Below are 11,608 nucleotides of genomic sequence, written 5' to 3' on the forward strand. Positions count from 1 at the left end.
TTATAATTACATTTCTGTTTCAGGAAGTACGGAGACTGCATGTTGAAGAGTCACGGTGTGCGAGTTGACTGTTTAGGTCACAGTTTGGCAAAGAGAAGAGGACAAAGCAAGTGATAAAAAGACCAAGTGGGATTGTGGTCAAGGATCCATGGACACCACAACTGTCTTAAAAGCCTTAACCTGATAATGGCCTTCAAAAGTATGCAAAAAGCTTTTACCCCAATCGTTTTTTTAAATAGCTTTATTACAACTTTAAAGTATTTTTCTAGTTTCTGTGCTCTGGGAAAAGTCACTTTAAGTTTATTTTGGACTTATCAAAGCTAATGACCGCAAGATTGAACTGACATCTAGTGGTCACTAGTGGTAGTAATCACTGCTTGACGCAAAAAAGTCAAATCCTGTGTTATAATTTAAGGACATATCTAAATATGTCCAATCACAGAGATCGATTGCTAGCTTTTAATGAAAGAAGTTGATTCTACTAACAATTTTGGAAAGTTTTAGTGCTACTGCAACCAGCTTTCAGCAAATATGTAATTATACATGTACAGTCACCTTTATGAATTCTGAAGTATGCTGACCATGGCTGAAACGTATAACATACAAAACATTTACATACTTTTCATTAGATTAAAGCACTTTGTAAGCTAAATGCTGCATTTCTGTTGGAACCAGCAAACTAGTATGAGTATTGACTGATGGTCCCTCTAAAATTGATGTAAAATATATATATATATATATACATATACTTTAGTAGCTATTTACTTCCAAGGGAGTGAATAGAATTACAACACTGTTTTAAACATAAATATGCATTAAAAGATATTTATAGATTTACCCTGTTTTGACTGTTTTTTCAATACCTTTGACATACAAATATAACATTACACACCCCCATAACACCATATATTTTGTATGTCTGATTAATATCATGTAACTATTCATCAAACTAAATACAGTGTATCACCAAACAGAAAATATTTTAATGTTCTCTGGCAAAGTAGTTTTTTTCAGTACAGCAAAATACACAAATGGGTTATAGTTCCCAATTCCCATTATCTTTAATCAAGCATTAATTATTAATGTTCACATGGTGTCTTTCGCCCCCAAACTTTCATTTTCAGATATCGCTTATCAATAGATCATGACAAAACCGCAAAGGTACATTTGAAGACATTTCCATCATTTCAGACAAATGGTTATGAATAATCTTTGTTTATTTCAATGGGTTTGGTTGACATCAGATGAGTTCTGAATGTTACATTGCATGAAATTTGAGGCGTTTCCCTGTGAGCTAAGCTAAACTGATCCTAAAATATTTACCCATAACAGTTATTATATATAGAGATTTGTGTCTGAACCGTTTCCGTTGATGGTTAAATAGTTTAAAAATTGTCAGACTGTAGACTGATCATTGTAAGCAGTGATTCATTTCCATAAATGGCACCACAGGAAGACCTGAGTTGGACAACAGATGAACTCCTGCAAGATTCTTCATTTGAAATTCAAACAAATGAGCGTGAGATTATTTACTGCAGTACTTGCGGACGGCAATACACGTAATGTAAAGCACAGACGATACCCATATGTATTCTGCTGCAGTAATCGTGTGCTATTATATCATTTACAGGTTGATATGGCTAAATGAGACAGTAAAAATTTAATAATGGCCCTATAAGCCATTTGTTTTTCCATCAGAGTCAGTTAGCAGTTTTCAATGGCTATGACGAGTAAAACCTGACAATTGTCATGGGGATATTGGGTTGTCATGGAAACTCAAGCTTTGAAGATTATGAGAAAAATGGTGCAGACTGTCTAGCTAATATTTCCACCTTTTAGTGTTTTACAGGTGATCTGTCCTAGTTTGGTCATCAGATTTTGCTCTTTCCATTGTGCAACACACTCGCCTGAGATCTTCAGATCCACCTGAAGAGATCAGACAAATAAACATAAAACCAAGAATAAGACTGATACCATAATATGAGTGTTTAAGGGGATACTTCACCCAAAAATGAAAATTCTGTCTTGAATTACTCTCTCCCATGTCGTTCCAAACCCGTAAGACATTCGTTCATCTTCGGAACACAAATGAAGATATTTTTGATGAAATCTGAGAGCTCTCATAGACAGCTATAATTAACACTTTCAACGCCCAGAAAGGTAGTAAAAACATTAAAATTGTCTATGTGACTTCAGTGGTTCAACCTTTAAATGTTTAAGTGGTTCAACCTAAATACTTTATGTGCGCAAAAACAAACAAAAATAACGACTTTATTCAACAATTTTGTTTTAGGCTGTGTCAGTCTCCTACACAGTTTTCGTTGTAAACAATGCAGCGCTTTCGAGTTCTACGGCAGCCAACGCCGTTCATGTGAGCACCACAACGCATGTGTGTGATGATGCACTGTATTTACAATGTAAACAGCGTAGAAGACTGGCACAGGCCATAATGAAATTGTTGAATAAAGCACACCTGCAAACTTTCGCTTTTCGGCGACAATCGCCGTTTTCTTGGTCAATTGGGTCATTTAGGATCGGTGCACACGTCTAACGTTACCGAACGGTTTCCGGGTGCAATCTTTAACAATTCACAGTCTTGTTTTAAGCGCGGAACACAATTCAATCCGAGTTCCCACATGAGTATATTAAGTATTCAGTCCGTTTTGATGCTCTATGTGGCGTGACTGATCACTGATCACAGTTCAAGCGGCCGCGTGATCATCTGTGAGGGCGATCGATCATCTCTTACTAAAGAATAAACATGAATGACCATCTGTAGTTATGTTGAGGATACATTACAACTCACTGTCATGTGTATATATGTGGTGTAATCGCTTAATCAGTGTTTCAACGGCGGAAAGACGTCAATATAACTGCTTGTAAATGTCATGTAACGTTAGCATCACATTTACCTCAGGCAGTCATTCTGTGTCCACAGAATTTTATTCACTTGAGAAATCAACTCTTTCACTAAATATATGCTCTATATTAGCCTGTATATTCATTATATTCTACTTGACCTGTTAGTGATGTCTTGATTATTTTATGCATGTTAAGTAAACCTGTCATGAAAATGACAGACACTGTGTATACATTATTATATTTCAACAACGAATTGGAGAAAAAAACTATTTTATAATTAGATTAAGAAGTCAATGCAAAAACTGCCTTATGTGAAGTTTATATGTTTGCATACAATGTGTTTTTTGAGTGTTGATTATTATACCTAAAAATAAATAGCAACTGAATTTAGGCTAATAGTTTGGGCTCTGTTGTTAACCTTTAATTTTAATGTGCAAATATATAATTTACAGAAATATCTTCAACAAACGTTTAGATATAATTTAATTAATTCAAGGACAGACACTTTTTTTCTTCTTCAGTAAACCACTGTTAAATATAAAAAATAAATAAAAAGCAATTTTGTAAAACTCGTACCGAACCGTGATTTCAAAACTGAGGTACCGAACCGTCAGTTTTGTGTACCGTTACACCCCTACTGTCAGTCTTTTATTTTTTGTGTCATGCGTCACAACACTTCCTTGAGTTCCAGGCGTTTCTGTGTTGTAAATAAAATCATTTTTAAAATATTAAATGTGTCATTCTCTTTAAGTCACGCTCAGAAATGTGTCATTTGCATATTAAAAGATGCTAAAATACCCCCCCCGCGACACTGTCACCTTTTTTACTCAGAGGAGTTTGCAGGTCATTATTTTTGTTTGTTTTTGCACATAAAAAATATTCTCGTCACTTCATTAAAGGAACACGCCGACTTTAGCTTATTCACCATATCCCCCAGAGTTAGATAAGTCCATACATGCCATTCTCATCTCTGTGCGTGCCATAACTCTGTCTGACGCACACACCGCTAGCCTAGCTTAGCACAAAGACTGGAGGTAAATGGCTCCAGCTAGCCTACTGCTCAATAAGTGCCAAAATAACGCCAACATTTTCCTATTTACATGTTGTGATGTGTATAGTTACATCGTGTACTATGTCCTACGGAAAATGAAAAGTTGCGATTTTCTAGACCGATATGGCTAGTAACTATTCTCTCATTCCTGCGTAATGATCAAGGAACGTTACTGCTGTACCATGGGTGCAGAGGCACAATGATATCGCCTGAAAATAGGCTAACTTCCGTCAACATAACCACCGTGACAACCTGCTTGCACAGAGAGCGTGCTGGGGACTATTTTCAGGTGCTGCGTAATATCATTGCGCCGCTGCACTCATGGTACGGCACAAAGTTCCTTGATTACTACGCAGGAATGAGAGTATAGTTCCTAGCCATATTTCTGTCGTCTTAGTACACGATGTAACTATACACATCACAACATGTAAATAGGAAAATGTTGGCTTTATTTTGTCACTTATTGAGCAGTAGGCTAGCTGGAGCCATTTACCTCCAGTCTTTGTGCTAAGCTAGGCTAGCAGTGGGTGCGTCAGACAGAGTTATAGCACGCACGGAGATGAGAATGGTATGTATGGACTTATTTAACTCTGGGGGATACTGTGAATAAGCTAAAGTCCCCAAAAGTCGGCGTGTTCCTTTAAATTAAGGTTGAACCACTGGATTAACATGGACTATTTTAACCTTTCTGGGCCTTGAAAGTGTTAATTAAATTGCTGTCTATGGAGGGATCAGAGAGCTCTTGGGTTTCATCAAAAATATCTTAATTTGTGTTCCGAAGATGAACGAAGGTCTGAAAAGTTAGGAACGACATGAGGGCGAGTAATTAATGACAGAATTTTCATTTTTGGGTGAACTTAATAAAAAATTCACATACCTGTAACTTCTCAAACACCTTTTTCTTTGGTTTCAATTCATCATCTGGTTTGCCTGACTCATAACCTTCGACAAAAACACGGTCTCCTGGTGCTGATCCTTCTGGGGGATCCAAAGGCTCCACTTTCCTGGGCTCTCCCTCACTGAAGGCCATCACATTCAGAAAGAGCAACAGAAGATGCCTTTTATAATAAGAAAATATTGATTGAATGAAATGGTTGAATTAGGGTGTATTGGTCCTACTAACATTGAAGCACAGAGCAGCATGGCTTGGGATTCAATCCCTCTCATTTTCTGGGGCTTTAGGTTGCATAGCAACACTACAAGACGGTCCTGAAGCTGCTCCTGGGAGATGTAGGCCACCAGTCCACTCACTACAGTCCGTGGCTGTTCCTCCCCCACATCAATCTTCTCTAAATATAGCGAGTCTGCATCTGGATGCTAACAGGTAAAGAAAAAAAGGTTATTCAAACATCCTCTTATTGGAAAAATGAATCGTATAATTATTGCTGGCCGTCACTACCTTTTCTACACTGACGACTTTGCCTACTCTGATGTCCAATTTGGATGGGACGACCTCTTCTTCGTCTGCGGTTTGTTTAGGGTTGCCCTTCGCTCCTCCTTCTATGAAACAATGACAATCAAACCTAAAATTCTGTATTTTATTGTTAATTGGGATCAGAAGGGTCAATGATTGTGTCCAAAATGTTTTCATTGTGCATTCACACCAGACACGAATTAAGCAAATAAATTGCGCTATTCGCACGTAGTTGGACACTTGAACAATTTGAGTTTTCTAGCTTAATTTGCGCATTAAATTTGCTTCATTCGCGTGTGCCATTCACTACACAACAGATGTGAACTCGCGTCATGGGAGGGGCTTCTGCCAGCCGGCTCGTCTCGTTGCGAAATGGCTGTTTTAAATGATTGTTTTAAAATACGGCGAATAAGCTCAATTTGCCGGCTTTAACAAGCTTGTAGTCTCAATAGGGTGAATTCAGGGTGATTGGGACACTTTTTCCAAGTCATCTCAATGGCAAAAAGTGTCCAAATCACCCTATGTATAGCTCAAATTGAGTAAAGAGCGTTTTTTACAACTTACCAGATTGTCCGACCTCCTCACTCACTTTCTTCCAAGCAAGATCCTTTTATTCCTGTTTCTATAAAGTACGTACAGCTCCAGGTGTCCACATTCGATTTGTCCTCATTGTTGTCACTACTAGAGCAAGCTCCTGATTGGTTAACGCTGTGCGAATATCCGCCAAAGTTCAGATTTTTCAGCTTGCTCAATTCGCTCCATATCATTCGTGCCGCAGAATGTCTATTTGCGTCTTTGCATTGACTTGCCATGTAAATCACTCGCGTGAAACGCTTCATTCGCGCCTGTTGTGAACGCACCATTAGACATTGTGTATTTTCACTCACTGTTTTTAGAGGGCTCTGGGTAAGCTGATGTTGTCAGTTTCCTCAACTCTGGGGTTTCAAACTTCTTCCTTATGGGGTCCAACAGCTTGTTGAGAGCCACCTCTACTGAAGCCTTCAGGTCACCAGGATGGATTTGCTGCAGGTACAAGCAGTGCAGGGGTCAACATATGATGAATTTATGTAAACGGTGTTATTTGTACATTAAAGGGATAGTTCACCCAAAAACAAAGATTCAGTCATGCAGGGGCGTCGGTACTGATTACCAGGGCCCCGAGGGGAGAGAGGGCCCTTGAAAAGTCTGGAATATATTTTAACATGGAACATGGGGGCCCATCAAGAATGCCTATGCATAGGGCCTGGGATCTTGTGCTACGCCCGCTTACCCTCAAGTTGTTCCAAACCTGTATGAATCCCTTTATTCTGCTGAACACAGAAAAGGATATTTTGAGGAATTGAAGCAGAAGAAAGGAATTCATACAGGTTTGGAACAACTTGAGGGTGAGTAAAGGATGACGCTTTTCATTTTTGGGTGAACCATCCCTTTAAATAGTAAAGATAAGCACTGTTCAGATACCTCTGCAGCAAAGTCCTTCTCCACTTCCTCAAAGTCAGTGTAGATTCTGTCACCTCCCCACTTTGGATCTCTTTTAATCACAAACTCTGAAAAAGGAACACATCATTGAGCACTTAACTATATGTTTCATTTTCTAAAGATTTTTTTGTGTGTGTGTGTGCCTAAGCTCACCTGAATGCAGCGGGAAAAGCACATGCTTGACGAAGGATAGAACACCGTTATTCTCAATATTCCCAGGCTCACAGAATGCCTTCTTTAGCTTCTTCTTCACCTCTTGGTTCTTATCCAGCAGGTCGATCTTCGATTCCTGATATCAGACATGAAAGTTTGAAAATGTTGAATCCTAGTGCATCAATCCGACACCTTGAATACAACAGCATAAGCCACTGTCCCATCCAGTCAAATGAATCAGATTATTTGATTATACGAATCTTCAAAGTTGTAGATGGTAGCATACCTCCTCAGAGGAGCTCATCTTGCCCCCGGTCAGTCCAGGCACCATTGGGTTCATCATGTGAATACGTTTGGCGTACCCAAGTGAGGGCAGGTACTGCAAAAGAAGAAGAAGAAAAAAAACTATGTAAACTAAATATACCCATCCACTATGCCCACACACATATTTATGGGGATCAGCACAGAGTCATCAAAACAGTACAATAGCATGGTAGAAAATCCTGATTCAGCCTGTTTTTCGGTCCCTCCCACCTTACACATATACTATGCAAAAGTCTAGGCATATTAAATGCTTCACAAAATATTTAAGACCATTATTTATATGTTTTGCTTTAGTGTGCCAGTAGAAATATCAAATTCCAGGTATTGTAAATATTGTAATAATACAGTAAGAGTTTCTATTTCCCAGTGTATAGGAAGTAGTGCAAATAAAGTTTAAAAACATCAAATGTACCTTCTCTGCTAATGTGAAGATCTTCCTCTGATCCACACCCCCGAACTGAGCATCTACTTTTAAGTACTCCTCATCCAGTGCCTGATAGAAATAAAATAAATAAATAAATAAAAATCACAGTGTCTGGAATACGCAGCACATTAGAATAATGAACAGAACACCAGAAGATCATCCACTCTTTACAAAATGTAGGTTTAAACAGAAGAACAAATACTCAAAAGTACTGAATACATTATATGATCAAAAACGCAGTAAAAAAAACCACAGTAATATTGTGAAGGATAATTACACTTTTAAAATAACTGTTTTCTATTTTAAATGTAATTTGTCACATGATCCTTCAGAAATCATTCTAATATGCTGATTTGCTGCTCAAGAAATATTTCTTATTATTATTCATGTTCAATGTTTAGGTTGAATTTTTTTGCTTAATTTTATTTTGAGTGTGGAAACTGATGCATTTTTTTCTTGTGGAAACTCTTGGTGCATCCCAATTTGCATACTATAGTCTTAAATAGTATTAGAAAATAGAATTATTATGTCCCAAATCGTAATATGTTGAAAAAGTATTCCAAAGAAACCCGGATGGTCTACTATTTCCGTTGCGAGTAGGGTTGGGTATCCTTTGAATTTTATCGATTCCGATTCGATTCTGCTTATCGATTCCGATTCTTATCGATTCCTAATTTCGATTCCAATTGGGTAAAAAACACATTTATTATTTGGCTATTATTGCAAAACATTTAATTGTGGCTGAATACCATGATCAAAAATCAACAGGCTAGCAACTTTTGCCTATGGTTTAAAAATAAAAAAGCAAAAAATATATAAAAGTCAATCATTATTATAGACTAGTAAACACTCAGTAATTAAAAAAGAACAACTAACAAATTAGCAGATGCACAAATAAATACAATTGAACAAAGATGATTGAAATAAACATGTTCAGGTAATCAGGCACAGAAACTGTAATCAAATGTAAAATATCACTGCACTTTATTGATAAAATATACATACATTCAAATAGTTATTCTGTCTAGAACAGCAAGTGAATCATTCATTCACTACGAGAAGCCGTTCTGTGCGCACGTGTTTGTGTGTGTCCGCAGCACAGAAAACAGCGCGTTTGTGTTTGTGTGTCCGCAGCACAGAAAACAGCGCACATCTTTCTCATGTTGTTGTTTGATTAACGTTATCATAGAGACGGCATCAAGAAAATCTGCCGTCAACGACATAACCAACTGTGTTTTTGACATTTTATGTGTATTTGTCCATTCGCGTGCTGTGCAAAAAGACGAGGAAGAGAACTCATTCTCAGAACTCAGAGTTCATTATCGCACACTATTCATTCACTATGAGAAGCTGCTCTGTGCGCACGTGTGTGTGTGCGCGTGTCTGTGCGCAGCGGTTAAAAATCAATAAAATGCGCACACAGGAACCGATAAACGGAATCGGAAATGCGCGTTTCTTATCGAATCACCGGTTCTGGGGTTCTAAAATGGAACCGGTTCACGATACCCATCATCCCTAGTTCCGAGTTGGACGAGGATTCGATTAGAACTACAAATGTTAAAAATGAGTCCGACGGTTAAGTAGAGAGGTTTAGATAAAGGGGTTTGAGCGATTAATAATCAGTGTCTAACTTGACGAAAATATATTTATTCAATGTTCAAGTTCAAAAGAACAGCATTTGATACAATGTAGATGTTTTTTCTGAAACTTATGATTAATACAATGCATACTTTACTAAAATATAAATATAAATGCTTTACAGGTAAAGCATACCTGTAGTCCAGGATACAGCAGACCACTCAGAAGTGGATGGTCAACCTGTTTGACCACCTCAGCACCAGCTTTCTTTGCATCATGTTCAGTGACCATGGATGACAGTCGGTAAACATCCAGAGTGTACTCTCTATAATAGATCAACCATACAAAGACATTGGAATTTGCATTTGCTTTCTTTATATTCAATCATGATCTGTAAAAAAATAAAAACCACGTTCTTGTGCAATTATTATTCAATGTAAGTCTCTGAAACACAGTATTTAAATGAAGAGCAGTTACCTGCTGAGCTGAAAGTCTGTGCCTTTAACAAATTTGAGTTTGTCAAGAGGAACCCCAATGCTCTCCAACATGGCCTTAATTATCTGCTCATAATACTTCACCCTGAGCTCCAGCAGCTCCCAGGGAGCCTTCATATTGTCCAGGAAGGCATGGAGATCAGCAAAGAGGATGGTCACCTATAGAACAGAAACACAAAAAGGTACACACACTGATGCAACACACCAGAGATAAGTGCTTGCATGCTGACAACCAATATAGGACGGCAAAGTCAAACCTCGCAGCCCGCCTTCAGGAAGTCAGCGATCTTTGACATGGGGACAAAGTAAGCCACATGGGGTTTGCCTGTGGTTGCTGTTCCCCAGTAAACCTTCAATTCCCTCTCCTTCAGGATCTCCTTCAACCTCTCCTCACCAAGAACCTCCTGTGAAAACAAGTGGAAGAACCATTATGAATGAATGCATGTATGTATGAATGAATGAAACACATAATTGTTTTTTAATGTAATATTAATACAGAATTTATTTTTTTAATTACTTTTTATTTTATCTATTTATTCATTTATTTATTTGTTCTTTAATTTATTTTTGTATTTATTTATTTATGTGTTCATTTAATTTATATTTATTTATTCCCACATGTATTTATTTCTATTTCCATTTATTAACACACTCATTTGCCCCCCCTCAAATATGAGAATAAATAAATATAACAATAAATAACTGAACAAGAATATAAAAATAAACAAAAAAGATAAATGAATTAATAAAGAAAAGTCAAAAAGATTAAAATTGCATTTTAAAGTAAATGCGGAAAATAAAAAAATGTAATACAAATATAAATTCAGGATTAAATTGAATTAAAATGAATTATATTTTTTTTATCAAGTTATTATTTTTTTATTTATTGTCCTACACATATATATTTATTTATTGTTTAACTTTCTGCAGGTTACTACTGATGGTGCATGTAAAATGTCTTCAATTTCAATCTAGCAATAACAGAAATCCCTTGAAATTATTTCAATATGATCCTTTGACATAATACTTAAATTGTCAAATATGTTTGGCAAATATGAAATGTGTTTCTACTGTTTTTCACCTGAAGGTTCCTGGTGATGAGCTGGAACTTCTCATCAGGACTCAGCTGCTCTCCCATGATGTCTGCTGCTTCTGTGCAAATTAAGGAATAAGAACAATTCTACTTGTGGCCATATGTCAAAAATGTTATTTTCTAGATTAGTTATATTTAGCCCTAGCTTTAACATCCGCTATGAATGAATCGCTGAGGATTGGCTGTCTAATATTTCCATTTCGAGGAATGATAGAAACACTACAAGGCAGGAAATAAATCGTCATAAATGTAATATTATCTTGTAATGTTAGTGAACAATCGACGACAAAGCTATATAGATATAAAATAAAATAAAAACTCACCGGTGGTTGCTGAGAAACGTGTGTGCCGGTGACAGGCTTTTCCGGTTGAAACAAGATTTCATCATGTATTTCATAATAAAAGCCCTATAAGACATGTCAATGAATGAAAGTTAACTTCATCAATCATTTAAATACAAATATTTGGATATATATCTATGGCATATATTTAACTAAATATGTATTATTTATATTTTTTTAATTATAGCAAAATACTGATTTGTAATGAGGTAGTGTTGCATCAGCTCTGAACAATCAATTGTCCAGCTATTCATCAACAGGAACAGTAATCGACTAAAGAACACCTAGCTGCGATCCATTGCAATGGCTGTCTGTCTCCATCAGAGGGCGCTCCTACACTGAGCCACATTGAACATGTATAACTTTTTTGCAATAAGTCCTACTTTTTAAATAAA

At 36.9% G+C, this 11,608-nt stretch overlaps 2 protein-coding genes across 2 annotated transcripts in view; one reads left to right on the forward strand and one right to left on the reverse strand.

Moving 5' to 3' along the window:
* The window catches only part of nhsl3 (NHS like 3), a 64,517-nt gene extending 63,680 nt beyond the window's left edge, over positions 1-837 (forward strand). Inside the window, exon 8 of the mRNA XM_079830239.1 lies at positions 24-837. Within this exon, the coding sequence (XP_079686365.1) occupies positions 24-46 (23 nt within the window). The 3' untranslated portion in view covers positions 47-837. The remainder of the gene's footprint in view (positions 1-23) is intronic.
* yars1 (tyrosyl-tRNA synthetase 1) lies at positions 813-11,241 on the reverse strand. The gene is made up of 14 exons (XM_079830240.1): positions 11,196-11,241; positions 10,861-10,931; positions 10,037-10,183; positions 9,763-9,938; positions 9,481-9,610; positions 7,696-7,776; positions 7,246-7,338; positions 6,960-7,095; positions 6,789-6,874; positions 6,215-6,350; positions 5,313-5,413; positions 5,037-5,230; positions 4,791-4,932; positions 813-1,926 (listed from the first exon to the last, which is right to left on the reverse strand). The coding sequence occupies exons 2-14, from the start codon at positions 10,915-10,917 to the stop codon at positions 1,816-1,818; spliced, it is 1,590 nt and encodes a 529-aa protein (XP_079686366.1). The 5' UTR covers positions 10,918-10,931; positions 11,196-11,241; the 3' UTR covers positions 813-1,815.
* Positions 11,242-11,608: the final 367 nt, after the last annotated feature.

Source organism: Gobio gobio, assembly GCF_949357685.1.
Source record: "Gobio gobio genome assembly, chromosome: 11".
Lineage (NCBI taxonomy): Eukaryota > Metazoa > Chordata > Actinopteri > Cypriniformes > Gobionidae > Gobio > Gobio gobio.

Bases quoted from the DNA above. Each gene is read 5' to 3' on its own strand.
- yars1 (XM_079830240.1), bottom strand. From the start codon at position 10,917: ATGGGAGAGCAGCTGAGTCCTGATGAGAAGTTCCAGCTCATCACCAGG. The intron at 6,351-6,788 runs GTATCTGAACAG...TTGTACCTGCAG, and splicing joins AGAAGGACTTTGCTGCAGAG to CAAATCCATCCTGGTGACCT. The intron at 4,933-5,036 runs GTTAGTAGGACC...GATGGCCTTCAG, and splicing joins ATGCTGCTCTGTGCTTCAAT to TGAGGGAGAGCCCAGGAAAG.